Source organism: Oryctolagus cuniculus, chromosome 3, assembly GCF_051225735.1.
Source record: "Oryctolagus cuniculus isolate XC-2025 breed Fujian yellow rabbit chromosome 3, ASM5122573v1, whole genome shotgun sequence".
In the NCBI taxonomy this organism is placed as follows: Eukaryota; Metazoa; Chordata; class Mammalia; order Lagomorpha; family Leporidae; genus Oryctolagus; species Oryctolagus cuniculus.
The window spans coordinates 82106605-82125792 of NC_142869.1; the positions used below are offsets into that span (position 1 = coordinate 82106605).

At 37.9% G+C, this 19188-nt stretch overlaps 1 protein-coding gene across 4 annotated transcripts in view; it reads left to right on the forward strand.

Moving 5' to 3' along the window:
• Window positions 1-19169, forward strand: part of CD302 (CD302 molecule) — a 33993-nt gene extending 14824 nt beyond the window's left edge. Inside the window, exons 3-8 of one of the 4 annotated variants that reach the window (XM_089328290.1) lie at window positions 351-491; window positions 788-923; window positions 5480-5596; window positions 11998-12171; window positions 13848-13874; window positions 16325-19169. In XM_089328290.1, coding sequence (XP_089184416.1) covers window positions 5488-5596; window positions 11998-12171; window positions 13848-13874; window positions 16325-16524 — 510 coding nt within the window. In that variant the 5' untranslated portion in view covers window positions 351-491; window positions 788-923; window positions 5480-5487 and the 3' untranslated portion in view covers window positions 16525-19169. The remainder of the gene's footprint in view (window positions 1-350; window positions 492-787; window positions 924-5479; window positions 5597-11997; window positions 12172-13847; window positions 13875-16324) is intronic. The other 3 variants (XM_089328291.1, XM_051849544.3, XM_089328289.1) reach the window with 3 other exon arrangements.
• The last annotated feature ends 19 nt before the right edge of the window (window positions 19170-19188 follow it).

A 19188-nucleotide genomic window follows, 5' to 3' on the forward strand; every position in this document is an offset into this window, starting at 1 on the left:
AAGGCGGAGGATTAGCCTAGTGAGCCACGGCGCCGGCTGGCATGGAGTTCTTAATCTCTGTCATTCTGCCCTGAAAATGCTTTCGGCACGCAGGACTCACAAAATCAGATTACATTAGAACCAGCACATGAAGTCGGTTTAAAAAAATTAGATAAAAAGGCTGTTTGACAACGTATACACTCAACGTTCTTTGGGAAGTACATTTATAAATTCATGTTGTGAAATAATTTAGGTAAAGAATGTCAGTTTTAAGCAGTTATGTGGAAAGCATTTTGCCTAGAATTTAATTTGCCGGTGTTCTACGTCGGAGTGCTTGGATTCAGTTTCCTGCCTGGTTCCTTCCTCTCCAGTGTAACCCTTGGGACGCAGCAGCAGTGATGGATAGCTGGATTCCTGCCATCCATGTGGGAAACCTGGATTGATTTCCTGATTCCCAGCTTTGGCCCCAGCTCAGCCCTGGCTGTTGTGTTTGGGGAGTGAACCGGCAGATGGTAGTTTATTTCTTTCTCTCTCTCTGCCTTTCAAATAAATAAAAATAATAATTTTTAAAACTTTTTAAAAAATAACAATAAAAATATGTGCTTGAAGGCTATTTATATATTTGACTTTGTGGCCCAATGGGCATATTCTGTTAAGCCTGTAATTAGTGTTAAATTTGTTAGTTCAAATTAAAACCATTTTGAGCAGGTATCCCTTTCAGCTGCAGTTCTCATCTGCAGATACAGGAGTTCTTGATTCTGTTGTTCTAACGCTTCCTAATCCTTTCAAGTTTTATTTATTTGAGAAGCAGGCAAAGAGAGAGAGGGGGAGAGAGAGAGAAAACAAAAGAAGTCTCCTATCTGCTGGTCTACTCCTGAAATTGCTGCAGTAGCCACTCCCTGGGTTTGAAGCCAGACACTAGGAACTCAACCTAGGTCCCCCAGGTGAGTGGAAAAATTAGTCACTGAAGCCATCAGCACTGCCTCCCAGGATTTGCACCAGCAGGAAACTGGAGTCAGGATCAGAGTGTGTCTAACTCAGGCACGCCAGTATGGGACATGGGTATCCACACGCCAAATACCAACCCGAGTCTGATTTTTCAGCCTGGTCCAGCTCCAGCCTTTGCAGCCACTTAGGGAATGAACCAGTAGATGATATATTCCCTTCCTCCCTCTCTCCCTCCCTCCCTCCCTCCCTCCCACTTAGTCTCTTCCTCCCTCTCTCTCTCTCTAATTCTTTCAAATAAGTAAATAAATAAATCTTTAAAAAAAAAAAAAGTCCTTTTGTTTTAAAATTATAGTAGAAGACCTTAAAATCTCTTGACCCTTTTCATTAAATTTTGTCTTAGCATATTCACAACTCACTTAGAAATGCCCTTTGCCTAAAAGACAATTCTGACAGTCCACCAATATAACATTTTGGAACACTAGCAAATTTTATTAGGGCACCACAATTAAATCATTTTCAATTATTAAAGAAGGAATAAATGTAAATATAGAATTTTTAATCCTATTAAAGTCCACATGGTATTTAATACATATTATTTTCATTTGAAAAGAAAAAGCGTAAACTAGGCATACTTAGACATAACCATAGATTTATTTTTTTGACAGGCAGAGTTAGACAGTGAGAGAGAGAGACACAGAGAAAGGTCTTCCTTTTTCCGTTGGTTCACTCCCCTAATGGCCGACACGAAGCCAGGAGCCAAGTGCTTCCTCCAGGTCTCCCATGCGGGTGCAGGGCCCATAGACCTGGGCCATCCTCCACTGCCCTTCCGGGCCACAGCAGAGAGCAGGACTGGAAGAGGAGCAACTGGGACAGAATCCGGCGCCCCGACTGAGACTAGAACCCAGGGTGCTGGCGCCGCAGGCAGAGGATTAGCCTAGTGAGCCGTGGCGCCAGCCAATAACCATAGATTTTAATAACATAAATTATATCTGGAAAGTCAAGAAAAGGCATGTTCATATACTTAGTAGCTTGCATGAATGTTAGGATCAAAATTCACTGGCCAACTTTAATTCTTATCTCAGGTAAACAGCTCTTTATACAGAGACGTAATTAGTGCATCTTGACTTTCTCTGATTGAAATATAGTTAGCTGTAGCCATTATTATCTTCAGCAAAGTACAGCTCAATTAAAAACACTCAACACTGGCTGGCACTGTGGCTCACTTGGCTAATCCTCCACCTGCGGCGCCGGCACCCAGGGTTCTAGACCCGGTTGGGGTGCCAGGTACTAGTCCCAGTTGCTCCTCTTCCAGTCCAGCTCTCTGCTGTGGCCCAGGAGGGCAGTGGAGGATGGCCCAAGTTCTTGGGTCCCTGCACCCGCATGGGAGACCTGGAGGAAGCACCCGGCTCCTGGCTTCGTGGTGGCCATTAGGAGAGCGAACCAACAGAAGGAAGACCTTTCTCTCTCTCTCTCTCTCACTCTCTATAACTCTCTCTCTCTCTCTCTTTCTCTCTAACTCTGCCTGGCAAAAAACAAACAAACAAACAAACAAACAAAAAACCACAACACCAAGGTGGATTTGTGCCTTGATTTTTGATTCCTTGTTTTGAAGTCCATTACTTCTACTTGTTGAAGCAGAGTAGCTATTTAAAATGTTTAAATTGTATCCAAATTTGTCTTGTGTCTAAAGAAAATTATCTTTTTCCCTGGTGTACAATTGATAAATTGTAATCACTGATTTGATTTTTATAAAGTTTTAATGCATTTCAAATAACCCTTCTAATTAGTTGATAATCATATACATTTGTTTCTATCAGGGAGCTACCCGTTTCATCAGTGAACCAGAAAAGTAGCTAAATGTAGTTAGTGCTATTGTTGCTTATTTTTGGCTAGGATAGTACTTTGCTAGAACAGTGTGTTGACACAAATTGTGTTTTCTCTGCTATGTATAAAAAAAAAGCATAAGAAATGCTAGACTGTTTATATTTGGATAAAATCTTTACCACCATATAAAATCATATCTTTTTCTAAAAAGATTTATTTTTTTGAAAGGTAGTTACAGAGAAAGAGAGAGAGAGAGCTTCTATCTGCTGGTTCATTCCCCAGATGGCTACATTGGCCAAGACTGGATCAGGCCAAAGCCAGGAGCCAGGAGTTTCTTCCAGGTCTCCCACATGGATAGCAGGGATCCAGGTACTTGGTTCATCCTCTGCTACTTTCCCAGACCAGTAGTGGGGAGCTGGATCAGAAGTGCAGCAGCTGGGACTCAAACCGGTACCCAAATGGGATACTGGGATACCTGGTGGTGGCTTTACCCACTATGCCACAATGCCAACCCTATAAAATCATATCTTAAAACTACCATTTGGCTACAGAAAATAACTGTAAATAAATATTCCCAGTACTTTGTGCAAATTTATTTGATGTGCTAATGTATTTATTTATTCCTTTTAATTATTCATGGGGCTTGCACTGTGGCACAACTGGTAAAGTCAATGCCTTCAGTGCTGGCAACCCATATGGGCGCGGATTGAGTTCCAGCTGCTCCACTTCCAGTCCAGCTCTGCTATGACCAGGAAAGCATAGAAAATGGTGCAAGTCCTTGGGCCCCTGCACCCACATCGGAGACCTGGAAGAAGCTCCTAGCTCCTTGCTCCTGGCTTTGGATTGGCACAGCTCCTGCTGTTGTGGCCATTTGGGGGAGTGAAGCAGCAGATGGAAGACCTCTCTCTCTCTCTCTGCCTCTGCCTCTGTGTAACTCTGCCTTTCAAATAAATAAATCTTTTAAAAAATATTACTCATTTGAGAATGTAATTATGAGATGCTAAAACTTTTCTTATTTTGTAACATTTACTTTTTCTGGTATATAAGCTATGCCACTAGGCATAAAGAGAATTAAAGACCCAAATTGAATCGTAGCAGATAATGTCACTGGTAGTGCCTTGTAAAAAAGAAAGAAAAAGTTTTCCTGAGCACTTGGCATTCTTTGGGGATTTATGCTGTCATTTGTTCAAAAAAGTAAAAGTGTGTCTTATTTGCCTGACATCATAATTTGAGTCTATATCTGTTTAATTAGATTACAGTGTCAAAAATCATTAAAGTTCCATTGGTTGCCACAAGGTCAGAGAACAGAAGACAAAAACCACCTCAATTCTAGATACAAAAGCCTAAATTATAATCTGGTTAAATATGAGGGTACTTCAAAAAGTTCATGGAAGTGTATTATCAAAAATCTATGCATGGATTTTAGAATCTTACTACAACAAAAATAAACTTCTATTTTGATTACATTTCCTGTGAACTTTTGAAGGCCCATCTTATTTCCCTTGAGGATTTCCCCAGAATAGCAATTTGATCACATTTCACAATTAAGTACTACAGTAAAACAGATTAAAATCGCTATGACATTTAACAGACAAGAGGTAATAGCAGCTGGAACTGATTAAAAAAAATCATAGCATTTTTGAAAAAGAGAGAACTGACCCAGAGAAAGAACCCTGCTGAATTCTGACTTTGGACTAATTAAAATATTAAGTATTTTAAAGGTCAATCTTATTTTGTAAAGATTCTTCCTGCACAATGCATGATCACTGTAGAAAATTTAGACCACATAGGCAAATATTTCAAAAATAAAACAAAATCCACCCTAAATTCCAGCACCCTAAGTTAATGATTAACATTTTGATAACTGTGCTTCTAGATTTTCTATGTAAATGTATTTTAATAAATCTTTTTAAAAATAAAAATGGGATAACACTAGGCCCACTGTTTATAATCTGCATTTTTGCTTTAAAAGTGTCTCTCTATGGCAGCAAATAGAGAATATATATTTCCTAGTAACCGTATGTTATCCAGCTGTCCAGCTGAACCTTAACTGATTAATTAGGACTCTTAACACTGATTGTTCCAGTGTTTCAGCGTCACAACGTGATGATTGGGCCTGTTTGTGATTGGTGGACACAAATTTGTATTTGTGAACATGGGGTGAATAATTGTGTCTGTTTGAGTACAGAGCCAGTGATTACCAATTAGGAGGTAGTGATTACCGTGAATTGTTAAGAATTGATGAGTCAAAGAATATGGGATTTTTAAAGTATTTTGCCAAATCTTCTCCAAGACTACTGATTTTTCACTCTGAATAACTTATTAAATCCTATTTTTCTACTCTGAAGGCCAGCACTATTTGATCTGCAATTCTGAAAGCCTACTTATTTCAATTTTTATCTTTTTACCAATAAGATTGAGTTTTTCACACACTTTTAAAATTTCTTTTTATGAGGATGAATTGCCTTTTAACAGTCTGAGACCAATTTTTTTTCTTTATAGTAGAGCTATTAAAGTATCTTCAGTTTGTGACTTTCTACTTTAACAGTACATGGTATATATGGGGGAAATTTTTGGTACTATTGTTTTCTTTTCCCTTGTTAAATTGGGGTTTTTAAAGGTCTCTTTTAAAGATATTGTATGAATAATAATGCATAATTTTTAAATAGCTCATGATTTTCATTGATTCTGGAATATGTTGGCTTTTTTCTCTTTAAAATAATTTCAGGAGCAGATATGATAAGCATACATAATGAAGAAGAAAATGCTTTTATACTAGATACTTTGAAAAAGCAATGGAAAGGCCCAGATGATATCCTACTAGGCATGTTTTATGACACAGATGGTAAGTGACATTTATCTTGTGAAACATGACTTCTTTCTTTTCCTTTCCTTACTATTAGTGGTAAGTCATGGCTTTTGGAATTTTTAATTCTCTATTTCAAATTCAGCTTGCCTGTGGCCTCTATTTACTGTATTTCAGTATGCACCTACTCGTACCATACCTTTTACTTGAACAGCAGTGTTTCACAATGAGAGCCACCATTGAGCCTCTTTTCTGGATTAAAATGTGGTTCTTCAAAAAAAATAAAAAATAAAAAAAAATGTGGTTCTAAGCTCACTGTTTTTGTAATATGGCATAGTCACAAAATTAGTGTTATTGTCAGCAATTAATAGATGAATTATCAAAGCTATATTTATGTAAATGTGTTTATAATCAGTATAAAATCTAGAAACCACATATATACATTTTCAAATGGAGTGAAATTACTAAAGTTACTATTAACATTTGAACTTTTTCTTGTCTTTTTGCCCATAAAAATGCTTTTTTCTTTACATACATTGGATCTTTTTAAGAACTCTCTGAAACTAATGATTTGTGATGATTTTCCTGTTCACATATATTCCCTTCCTAACTTTAATACTGCAAAAGTTTAGATCAGACATACTTTAGTAACATTCTCTTTAATCCTAGAACCTTTGCTTTGACACCTTTTTAAATTGTCTTCTTTCATTGTGAACATGTCATTTTTTAATCTTTTTAAATTCTAAATTTATTTCACTTCCAGTTGACATTATGTCCCCCTCCCCCTCAGAAACCTCTTATTTAAAGTATCTTGCCACTTTACCAAACTCTTTTATTAGTTCCAATAGCCTCTTCTGGATCCCCTATATATAAAGTCTTGTCATCTGCAAATAGGGATAGTAGCTTCCTCCTTCCAATTTGTATCTCTTTGATTTCTTTTCCTTGCCTAATGGCTCCGGCTAAAATGTCCAGGACTATATTGAATAGCAGTGGTGAGGAGGGCATCCTTTTCTGGTTCTGGATCTTAGTGAGAATACTTCCAACTTTTCCCCATTCAATAGGACACTGCCCGTGGGTTTGTCATAAATTGCCTTGCTTGTGTTGAGGAATATTTCTTCTATATCCAATTTGCTTAAAGTTTTCACTATGAAAGGATGTTGTATTTTATCAAATGCTTTCTCTGCATCTATTGATATAATCATATGGTTTTCATTCTTTAGTTTTCTAATGTGATATATTATATTCATTGATTTGCAAATGTTGAGTCATCCCTGCATCCGAGGGATAAATTCTACTTGGTCCAAGTGAATGTTCTTTCTGATGTGCTGTTGGGTTTGATTGGCTAGTATTTTGGTGAAAATGTTTGTGTCTATGTTCATCAGGGAAATTGGTCTGTAGTTTGCTTTTTCTGTTGTATCTTTTTCTGGTTTAGGAATTAAGGTGACACTGGCTTCAAAAAAAAGAATTTGTGAGGATTCTCTCCCTTTCAATTGTTTTTAATAGCTTGAGAAGAATTAGAGTTAGTTCTTTAGATGTCTGGTAGAATTCAGCAGTGAAGCCTTCCAGTCCTGGGCTTTTTTTTTTTGTTGGGAGGGTCTTTATTACTGATTCAATTTCTGTCTTGGATATTTGGCTGTTTAGGTTTTCTGTGTCTTCCTGGTTCACATTAGGAGGTTGTATGCATCCAGGAATCTATCCATTTCTTCTAGGTTTCTTGATTTGTTGGTATATAGATTTTTGTAGTAATTCCTGATGATTCTTTTTATTTCTGTGGTATCCGTTTTTATATTTCCTTTTTCATATGTAATTTTGTTGACTTGGGCCTTTTATTTTGGTTAGTTGGGCCAATGGTATGTCAATTTTTTTTATTGTTTCACTGATCTTTTGTATTTTTTTTGTTTTCAATTTGTTTATTTTTTATAATTTTAATTACTTATTTTCTCCTACCAATTTGGGAATTGGTTTGTTTTGGTTTTACTAAAACCTTGAGATGCACTGATAGCTCATTTATTTGGTGCCTGTCTAATTTCTTGATGTAGGCACTAATTGCTATAAACTTTCCTCTAACACTGCTTTTGCTGTATCTTATTTTTTTTTTAAAAGTTATTTTATTTATTAGAGAGAGTTACAGAGAGAGGTAGAGACAGAGACGGGTCTTCCATCTGCTGGTTCTCTCCCCAAATGGCTGCAACAGCCAGAGCTGAGCTGATCCAAAGGTAGGATCCAAGAGCTTCTTCCAGATCTCCCAGGAGTGTGAAGGGGCTCAAGGACTTGGACCATCCTCTGCTGCTTTCTCAGCTGCATCAGTAGGGACTTGGATTGGAAGTAGAGCAGCCGGGACTTGAACCGGTGCCCATATAGGGATGCTGGCACTGCGGGCTGGGGCTTTAACACACTGCACCACAGCACTGGACCCTCCCATGTTTTGATATGTTGTACTGTCATCTTCATTCGTTTCCAGAAATTTATTTTTTTGATTTCTGTGACCCAGTGTTCATTCAGGAGCATGCTGTTCAGTCTCCATGTGTCTGCATATGTTCTAGAAATTCTTAAGTTGTTGATTTCCAGCTTCATTCCATGATGGTCAGAAAAGATGCATGGTATGATTTGAATTTTTTTTAATTTGCTGAGACTTGCTTTATGGCCTAGCATGTGATATATCCTAGAGAAAGTTCCATGCACTAGTGAGAAGAACATGTATTCTGCAAACTGTAGGATGAAAAGTTTTCTAGGTAGCCATTAGATCTATAATCTCAATTAACTCTGTTGTTTCCTTGCTGATTTTCTCTCTGATTGATCCGTCCATTGCAGATTGAAGTAGGGTATTGAAGTCCCCCGTTACTATTGTATTGGAGTCTGTGTCTCCCTTTAGATCCAGTAACTTTTCTTTTAAATAGCCAGGTGCCCTGTAATTAGGTGTATATATGTTTATTATAGTCACATCTTCCTGTTGGATTGATCCCTTAATCATTACATAGTGCCCTTCATCTCTTTTAACGTTTTTCATATTAATGTCTATTTTGTCTGATATTTAGCTGGCTTCACCAGCTCTTTTTTGGTTTCTATTAGCAAGGAATATCTTCTTCCATCTTTTCACTTTCAGTGTGTGTATCTTTGTTGGTGAGATGTTTCTTGTAATCAGCAAATAGGTGGGTCTTGTTTTAAAATCCATTCAGCCACGAAAAGCCCATGAGAGTATTTCAGGCATGGAAAGCCAAGACACTCTGGCAAAAAAAAAAAAAAAAAAAAAAAAAGCCTAAATGAAAGATCTCCATGAGTGAGATCCCAGTGGAAAGAACACATCTTCAAAGAAGGAGGTACCTTTCTCTGAAGGGAAGAGAGAACTTCCACTTTGACTATGACCTTGTCTAAATAAGATAAGAGTTGATGAACTCTAAAGGCTTCCATAGCCTTGGAAACTCATGACTGGAGCATAGGGAGATTACTGATGCCATAAACAGGAGTGTCAATTTGTTAAGTCAACAACAGGAGTCACTGTGCACTTACTCCTCATGTAGGATCTCTGTCCTTAATGCGCGGTACATTGTGATTTAATGCTATAACGAGTACTCAGACAGTATTTTTCACTTTGTGTTTCTATGTGGGTGCAAACTGTTGAAATCTTTTCTTAATGTACACTAAACTGATCTTCTGTATATAAAGAGAATTGAAAATGAATCTTGACATGAATGCAAGGGGAGAGGGAGTGGGAAAGGGGAGGGTTGTGGGTGGGAGGGAAGTTATTGGGTGGGGGGAAGCCACTGTAATCCATAAACTGTACTTTGGAAATCTATATTCATTAAATAAAAGTTAAAAAAAAATTAAAAGAGAAAAAAAATCCATTCAGCCACTCTGTATCTTTTAACTGGAGAGTTGAGGCCATTTGTATTCAGTGTGACTATTAATAAGTAATGACCTGGCCCTGCCATTTTTCCATAAATATTCCTATCATTTACTTAGGATTTCCTTTGTACTTTTACTGGGAGATTTTCTGCCTTCATGTTCTTTCATTCTTTTTTGTTGTTTTGTTTTTCCCCAGAAACCTTTTATTTTGGGAACACAAACTTCATGCTTTTCATAAATACAACTTTAGGAATATAGTGATTCTTCCCACTGTACCCACCCTCCCACCCACACCCTACCCCTCTCTCCTCCCTTACCTGTTCCCATTCTTATTTTTAACTAATATCTACTTTCAGTTAACTTTACACTCATAATTAACTCTATACTAAGTGAAGAGTTCAATAACATCAACATCAAAACTATTCTTCAACAGTTGAAACAAGGGCTGTTCAAAGTCATTGCATCTTGAAGTGTTAATTTCACTTCAATAGATCACCTTTCAGGTACTCTGTTATCACAGATCAGGGAGAATGTATAGTATTTGTCCTTTTAGGACTGGCTTATTTCACTAAGCATTTTGTTTTCTAGTTTCAACCATTTTGTTACAAATTACAGGATTTCATTATTTTTTTAAACCACTATGTAGTATCACATTCTTTCATAGTGATGAGTATGTCTATGTTAAGCATCTTTTGTAATTCTGGATGAGTGGTGAAAATTTATTTCTATTTCTTAGTTATGGAAGGTCTTTATTTCACCTTCATTCATAAATAAGAGCTTTGCAGGGTACAGTATTCTGGGTTGACAGTTTTTTTCTCTTGACAAACCTGTAGGGTTTCTGATGAGAAATCAGCTGTGAGTCTAATTGGAGACCCTCCCAAAGTAATCTTTCGTTTCTCTCATGCATATTTTAGAATGTTTTACTTATTTTACTGTAGAGTTTGACTACAATATGTGGTGAAGATCTTTTCTGTTCATGTCTATTAGTTCTATGTGCTTCCACTTGGACATCCCTTTCTTTCTCCAAATTGTTAGTTTTCTGTAATTCTTTCACTAAAAAGGCTTTCTAATCCATTATTTTTTTCCTTGCCTTCAGGACATCCAAAGACCTGTGTATTGGGTCATTTGATAGTATGCCATAGTATCCCATAATTTCCAGCACCTTTTTTTCTTTTTTAGTTTTCTAACTTTTTTTTTTTTTTTTGGCTATTCTTTCTTCTCCTGAGTCTGTCGTGTTGGTAAGCTTTCCACCACATTTTTAATTTGTTCTATTGAATTCTTCATTTCCAGTATTACTTTTGATTTCTCTTTAATATGTTTCACAGAAAATTTTTCATTCATGTCATGTATTGATTTAATTTGTGGATTTGTTTCTGATACTTCTAAGTAATCCTGTTTATCAATTTTTTGAATTCTGCTTCTGGCATTTCTTCAATCTCTTCACATTCTAGTATTGAAGTGTTGTGTTCCTTTGGGGACATCACGTTGTCTTCCTTAGTCTTGTTTCTTGAATTTCTGTGTTTATTTTTAGGCATTTGTGGACATAGTTGTCCCCCCACCCCACCCCCCATGGCTTTTAACTATGCCTCTGTGGCTTAGTGGAGTTCCGCTCTTCCAATGAATACCCAGAGGTTTGTGCTGGGTGTGGCCGAGGAGCTCTGTTCAGTTCAGTGCTCCAGGATGTGGGGAGTATCAAGGTGGCACCCAAGTTGGGTGTGGTAAATTTTTTTTTTTCTTTCTTTAAATCAGAGCAGGGAGGCTTTGACCAGCTCTGTTGGCTTGGTCTCACACTCACCTCTTCTCCAAGGAGACCAATTCCCTGGGCGCTAGCCCCAGTGGGTGCAATATTCTTCTGTGCTGCCACAGAACCACACAAAGGATCCATGCAGTCCTCAGTGTGAGCATGGGTCCCACAGCAATGACCCTAACCAGGCAATCAGAGAGCCCTGATCATGTGGAGCCACCCACAGTGACTGCTCAGAGACCCAGCCACACCCTGCACCCTCCCATGTACCCACTGTGTTTTCAGAGTCTATCCCATACACAAGGCTCCCACAGTCACAAGTGCCAAGCCCCTGTCAATTCTCCCAACTAGACTTAGGCATCTCCTCTTAGCTGGTTGCTGGGCACGCAGACACAAGCTGGCACAGCTGTTAGGTATGTCCAAAATGGCAGTCACCCTCTCTCAGCTAGTTACAGACCACAAGTGCCAAGTGGCTGGGGAGAGAGAACCGTACTCCCCCCTTTCTTCCCCTCTATGTTGGCAGGTACACTGCCCCCATTGGGCTCCAAGTCAGACTCAGGCTCTTCCCGCAGCTTTATCACCAATGGCTTAGGTGAGTCTTCCCGCAGCTTTATCACCAATGGCTTAAGTTGCTGCAATCTGGTGTCACCTCACTCTCCAAAGCTGGCGCTGGGGCTCTCAGCCACTGGGATCCTGAATTGTGCACATCCACACCCTCTGTGTAGATCCACAGTGTCCCTCTAATTTGTGTGGAGTTTCCCCTAGACCAGAGCAGTAAGCTCCCTCTGTATTCTGCAGATCATCAACATAAATCTGTTAAAATGTCTTAATGCTAATATTCCTTAACTGACAGATGCGAGTTTCAAGTGGTTTGACAATTCAGATATGACATTTGATAAATGGGCGGCCCAAGATGATAGCGAGGATTTAGTTGACACCTGTGGTTTTCTGCATACCAAGACAGGTGAATGGAAAAAAGGAAATTGTGAAGTTTCTTCTGTGGAAGGAACACTTTGTAAAGCGGCTGGTAAGTGTGACTGAAAATCTTTTTTCCATTCTAACAAGGGTGGGGAAAGGGGGACTGCATTTCAGATAATTCTCTTTGAGGTTAGTGTGCCTCATTAAACAGAGGCAGCAAGACTAAAGATTATTTTGCTCTTTTTGGAAGTCAAATACGTAATTCTCAAACTTAAGAGTTAGGGTAAGTTCATGTGAATGAGGCATGATTTTATTCTGTCTCATACAAGAGATTCCAAAAGGTCAAACACTTCTGTTGTGGAAAGGGATTATCTTAACTTCTTTATATGTGCTTTGATTGAACAGAAGTGCTAAATAATAATCATATGTCATTTCAGAATCCTAACGTTACTTTAGAACTAAGATGCTCTTCCAAGGATATCTGCTAGGCAAAGAAAAATTACATTATGGCTTACCATTTATTCTAGATTAAAATATTAATTTTTTCTGACCCATCCAAATGCTTTTTTTTTTTTTTTGACAAGAGTGGATAGTGAGAGAGACAGACAGAGAGAAAGGTCTTCCTTTTGCCGTTGGTTCACCCTCCAATGGCCGCCACGGCTGGCGTGCTGCGGCCGGCACACCGCACTGATCCGAAGGCAGGAGCCAGGTGCTTCTCCTGGTCTCCCATGGGGTGCAAGGCCCAAGCACTTGGGCCATCCTCCACTGCACTCCCTGACCACAGCAGAGAGCTGGCCTGGAAGAAGGGCAACCGGGAAAGAATCTGGCGCCCCGACCGGGACTAGAACCCGGTGTGCCGGCGCCGCTAGGTGGAGGATTAGCCTAATGAGCCATGGCACCGGCCCAAATGCTTTTTAAAGAACAAAATTATCCTGGTCCAGAACAATATTTTGATGTAATTTGTTAAACATCACACAAAATCTTGTTCTTCTAAATTTAGATACTAAATGTTTTCTCATTAAGGAACTTACAGGTTCCAAAATATGAATTTGGTATGCTTGAAACATGATACAAATAGCCATTTTATCTTCTTACATCCTTAGTATCTTCCTCTTGAACTCTAAAACTATACATCTAGCTCTGATTATTTCCTCTATTTACATCTGGAATACACTTAAATTTATTTATCTGTATTTAAGCTATTTAGGCAGGTAGAGCACTCCTACCCAAAACTATACATCTCACTCCAATTATTTGCCTTCTTGTCTGGAATTATATCCATCCATCTGTACATGAATTTATTTATGGCAAGAGTTCTGACTGCACTTAGTTTTACAGTGATATGTAAACATTTCTCAATAGATTTTTAGTAGCTGCATACAATTTTGAATATCTGAATTTTTAAAAACTGGTGTTTTTTGTGTACTGTGCCTCTCAGAATATCATTATATGAATCAAGTTTTTAATTAAACAATAACACTAAAAGATCAGAAAGTATACACAGCTCCATGTTAATGAGCTAAGGCCACAGTTGTTTAATTTTACCGTTTTCTACAAACTGCAACCAGAATCATCTTACTGCCTTCCTCTGATTACTGTTCTTTTTCTTGAATTCTCTTATTCTTTTCCTACCAACCAAGCTAATAGATAATTGATATCTCTTTAAAAATTAAGTTTAAAGTAAGTATAAAAGCAACAACAATATTAAGCTAAAGTGTTCATTTTCAGTAACTTTAAAATCCAGTTAAATTTTATTTATTAAATTTATTTTTGTTTTGTTTTTAGTACCATATGAAAAGAAGTATTTATCAGGTAAGTTAACAGTCTGGTCTTAAAATTATTTCCACAATTAAAGATATTTTAAAATTCTGATGTTAGAATACTACTGTAAACCCTTTGCAAAAGTTAATTATCAGGGCAGGAACACAGCATTTTTTCATTTTATTACCTTCTAGAACTATGATTTTTTGTTTAGGTTTATTTGAAAGACAGTTACAGAGAAAGGTAGAGAGGTTTATTTGAAAGACAGTTACAGAGAAAGGTAGAGAGGGGTCTTCCATCTGCTGGTTCATTCCCCAAATGACTGCAACAGTGGTAGCTGAGTTGATCCAAAGCCAGGAGCCAAGAGCTTCTTCTCAGTCTCCCACAAGGGTTCTGGGGCCCAAGCACTTGGGCCATCCTCTACTGCTATTCCAGGCCATAGCAGGGAGCTGGATTTGAAGAGCAGCAGCCGGGGCCAGAACCAGCGCCCATATGGGATGCCAGCACTTCAAGCCAGGGCTTTAACCCGCTGCACCACAGCGTCAGCTGAACTATGACTTCTAAGCTGTGTACAGGCACACTCCAAGGTGGGGAAAAGTATATATAAATTAAAAAATTAAGAAGTATATAAAAATTAAAACGTCTAGAGAGAAAACAAAAGATAGGTCTTCAACTCCCCAAAATTATCATTAATAGTTGAAAATCTGGGAGCACTTGGCTTTTAGATTCCAGGGAGCTTGAAACTCATTCAAAAAGATATGTAGATCTGCAGTACTTTAATGTGTGTAGTGACTACATGCCAAGATTTCTTCTGATGTGAGACACTGAACACAGAGCAAGGATTCTGCTCTCAAGCTCACATTCTAGTGGGAAGGGTGAAACAGCAGCCATATAAATACATGTCAGGCACAGACATGTACTGTTGGGAGAAAAACACAATAAGGACATACTGAGTACAGGAAGGCCAAGGCCATATTTGAGAATGAAGACCTAAACAGAGTGAAAAGGATGTTTCAAAGGCTGTCGTGAAGCAAGGGTTTAGGCCTGTGATTTAAGGGAATAACAATAATGGCTTGAAGCAGAGAGGTGACAACAGTTTAGTGTAGTGACAATCCTGGCTAATAGGTCCCTTTCATACAAATGCAAACTGGAAGACTCCCTTGAAAGAATGCTGTCAAGAAAATGCGAAGGTGTACTCATGTGGTAAGCACACAAGAAAGGGACTAGCCCAAGCTCACTTCGTGGAATTTATTTGCAATGATGCAGGGTTTAAATCTTTAAGGGTAGATAGGCATTAGGTAGGAGAGGAAAAGCCATGTAGGCAAGTGAATCAGCATTAATGAAGGTGAAGGGTTGGTTTGTCCTGCCACTAAATGGACTTGGGCATCACATAGAGTTGGCATGCCACAAATTAACCAATCAGTGGTTATTCTAAAAGGTATGTACTTTCTAAGAGGAGCATTATGTAGTTTGGGGATCAGATGATTAGAATAATGTATGAAGGTGGCAAGAAGGTGGTCACTCAGCACAGAAGATGGACTAGAAAGCATGTGCAAATTTGATGACTGAACAGTGAATGGAGAGGTCTGGCTACTCATCTGCAGAATTCAATAAGAATTTGGGAGTAAAGTGGGGAGAAGCACTGGCTATAAATAAAACACATCTATAGATGTACACAGACTTCAATGGTCGAGGTCCACCATGCAGTTTTGATTCACAAATATGATTTAAGTGCTCTGGAGGCCAGCGTTGTGGTGCAGAGGGCTAAGTACCATGTATACTAGCATCCCCTATGGGAGTGCTGGTTTGAGTCCCAGTTGCTCTGCTTCCAATCTAGCTTCCACTGGGAAGGCAGTGGATGATGGCCCAAGTTCTTAGGTTCCTGTCCCAAGTACTTGGGCCCCTGCTACCCACATTGGAGACATAGAAGCTGCTCAAGGCTCTCTGGCTTTAGCCCAGCCCACCCCCTGCCACTGCAACCATCTTGGGAGTGAACCAGCAGATAAAAGAGCTTTCAACACCCCCCCCCCCCCGGCACACACACAGACGCACATTAAGGTAAAAATCATCTAAAATATCACTATTCCTTAGAAGGAGAAAGGGAGTATTTTATTTAATGGACTGTATTGAACCTGTTAAAACCTAAAAAAAATAAATAAAATAAAAAATTTGAATCTGCTATTCCTGAAAAGAGCAGTAGGTCTAAATTTATAAAGTCTTATTAGTTCAGAAGGAAAAGCCAAAGACAACAAATAGGATTGTGGTGTAGTTCCATTTTAGGACACTCAGTACAGAGAACTCCAAAATGAACTTGGAATTCTGAAGCATAGCCACTTTTCAAACTAAGAAATACAAGTCTTGATAACAAATATTTTTCTCCTCAATGTGGGAAATTCTTGACATGATATACTTAAAACAATGAAATAATTGTGTACTCCAAAGATGCAATATTTGCAGCTTGTGTACCCTGACCTCCCACATATTTTGTCTTTTCTTTTCAGATGACCACATTTTAATATCAGCTTTGGTAACTGCTAGCACAGTAATTTTGACAGTTTTTGGAGCAATCATTTGGTTCCTGTACAAAAGAAGTTCTGAATTTGGTTTCACCACAGTTTTTTCAACGGCACCCCAATCACCTTATGATGACGACTGTGTTTTAGTAGTTGCAGAAGATGAGTGTGCTGTTCAGTTTCACTAACTTTTTGATAATCGCAGACTAAAACAACAAACGCCTTGTAAGTGGTTCCTGTGCAACATCTTTTAATATGAAACTTGGACATCAAAAATTATAGGTTTATGGTATCCCTTATTCCAGTAATGGTATTTTCATGTACTCATTGTTAAAAATTAATCTTTTGATTCATTATAAAAACAGGTTTTAGAAAAGGAATTATCAGACCTAATTTAGTGGTTATAACCACTCTTCAGATGGAGCACCTTTCATGAGAAGGAAAGCTAAACAACAAAGTACAGTAGATAAAACTCCAGCCTGCTTTACTTGCTCTATTTTCCCTTCCATGTAGTTTACTTACTTATTCTTCGTTATAAGAATAAGCCTGATTTTTAAGTAAATACTATACATTTAAATATCCTAGATACTGGTTATTTTGGCAGGTAACAATTCCTCTTCTATCTGCATTTTCAAGATTTAGATAAAAATTTTACAAATTTTTAACAGCCTGTACTATATTAATTTTACAGTCTCACTACTTTGATACACCATTTTGAATCACATGTAGTATTTGGTGCTGATCAAAAGTGGTTACATTTTTAATAAAAATTTAGGCTGGCACCGCACCTCACTTGGCTAATCCTCCGCCTGCGGTGCCAGCACCCCAGGTTCTAGTCCAAGTTGGGGTGCCGGATTCTGTCCCGGTTGCTCCTCTTCCAGGCTGTGGCCCAGGAGGGCAGTGGAGGATGGCCCAAGTGCTTGGGCCCTGCACCCGCATGGGAGATCAGGAGGCGGCACCTGGCTCCTGGCTTTGGATCGGCCAGCACGCAGGGAGCGGCCATTTGGGGGGTGAACAAACGGAAGGAAGACCTCTCTCTCTGTCTCTCTCTCACTAACTCTGTCAAAAAAATAAAATTTTGTAAATTTTTTGAAATAATAAAGCTGTAGCTGGGAAGGCAGAAGGCTGGCCAGAAGGTTAACGTTATTAATGTCCCTTTAAGAACTTATTCTCTTAGCACCTTTTTCTGTACAACCTGTCTCAGGCTCCCAAAGCATTTATAAGTTTTATACCTAAAGACATGAGATCTGTGTAAGCAAAGACTAAAGAAAACTAGTAGGTATGACTACAATAATGATGCTCTGAGTTTTTAGTGTGTTTACACTGTAAGGCAAGGTGAAAATCATTTAAGAAGCAGGGAAAAAGCAAGCTGAAACAAGTGATTTTCTTTAGCATCTTTCATAGCTCATTAACAGTATTTTAAAAGATAAAGAATGCATAAGTTACCAAAAAATTATTTAATATGCCTGAATGCGTAAGTAATCTGTAACTTGCACCTCATCAATTACATTATGAAGAATTTTCTTACTGGGAGATGGAACTCTAGCTTGACAAATGGCAGCAGAAATCACAGTTTTTTGCCATCTGTTTTCACTGATATGAATCAAAAGCATCTCTTCAAAATTAATGGCATTATTAAAGAAACAACTATAAAATGGTGACAAAAAACTAAGCAGTATGGCTATGTTGTATTACATAAACACATCATACTTTCCAAGAGTTTTAAATTTGAGAATCTGTATTTAACTGATATGTCTATTTTACTGTTTATGGACTATAATAATGTTAACAGTGGACTTTAGCCTGAAATTCCTATTGCTTTTCCTACTCAGATTCTACCACTACTTTAATAACTTACCACTTCCCTAAAAGCAGTTATCTCAAATATCTAGAATTACAATATCCAGTTAACTACTAGGTACATGAAGATATCCTAAGTTAAATATAGTTTAAAATTCAGTTCCTCAGTTATATTGCTTACATTTCAAGTACACAGATCACAAGTGGTTAGTGGTTACCATATTGTACAGTGTACCATACATGCATTACAGAAAATATTACTGGAAATTGCTGCTTTAGACTATCCCCTTCCACGCAACTAATTTTCTTCTATGTCTTTTGACAATGTCTTAGTTAATGATACCCCTCTCAGAAAAGGTGTTTTAAAGTTATTTAAATGTTCTATTTCATTTTCAACAGGTTTAAAGGCCATAGTCACCAAGTGCTAAATCACATTTACATTCCAGATTGTCTTATTATATTTAGAATATAGAAATTGTTTTCTTCAGCATTTTCATTCTAGGTAATGATGACAATATAATTCTTATGTTCGCCAAGTACCTTGGAAAATCAACGTTTTAAGGTACATTTTCTTAGGAATTTGTACTCCTTATAGTATCATATGGTCTCTTGTTTGGCATTTGAAAGTGATAACCAATGAAAGACATTCCTCTTACTCCTGTAGTGTCACATTTAAATGAAATCACAAGCTAATGACAATATTTAAATGCTAAGTGGTTCTATGAAACTACAAAAAAAATTACCTCTGTCACATAGCATTTAATGACACAACTAAATATAAATAAATCATACACACAAGTTTCCTACAATTTAGTCAACATTTTTAAATTTTAATTTAAATTTTTTGTTAGGCAGAAGACTTTTCATATTGAATTCTAAGTAATTCAGAGCATCCCTAAGGATCCACAGAAATATACTGAAATTTTGTATTTAAGTCAGGCAAAGACAAAGTCAAGAGTTGAACAAATGTTTTAGAAGTATTTATATTCCTGTATGAAACAATTTGAAAACTTAATAAAATTCTCGGCTATGAGGTGTGATGGCTTCTTTGG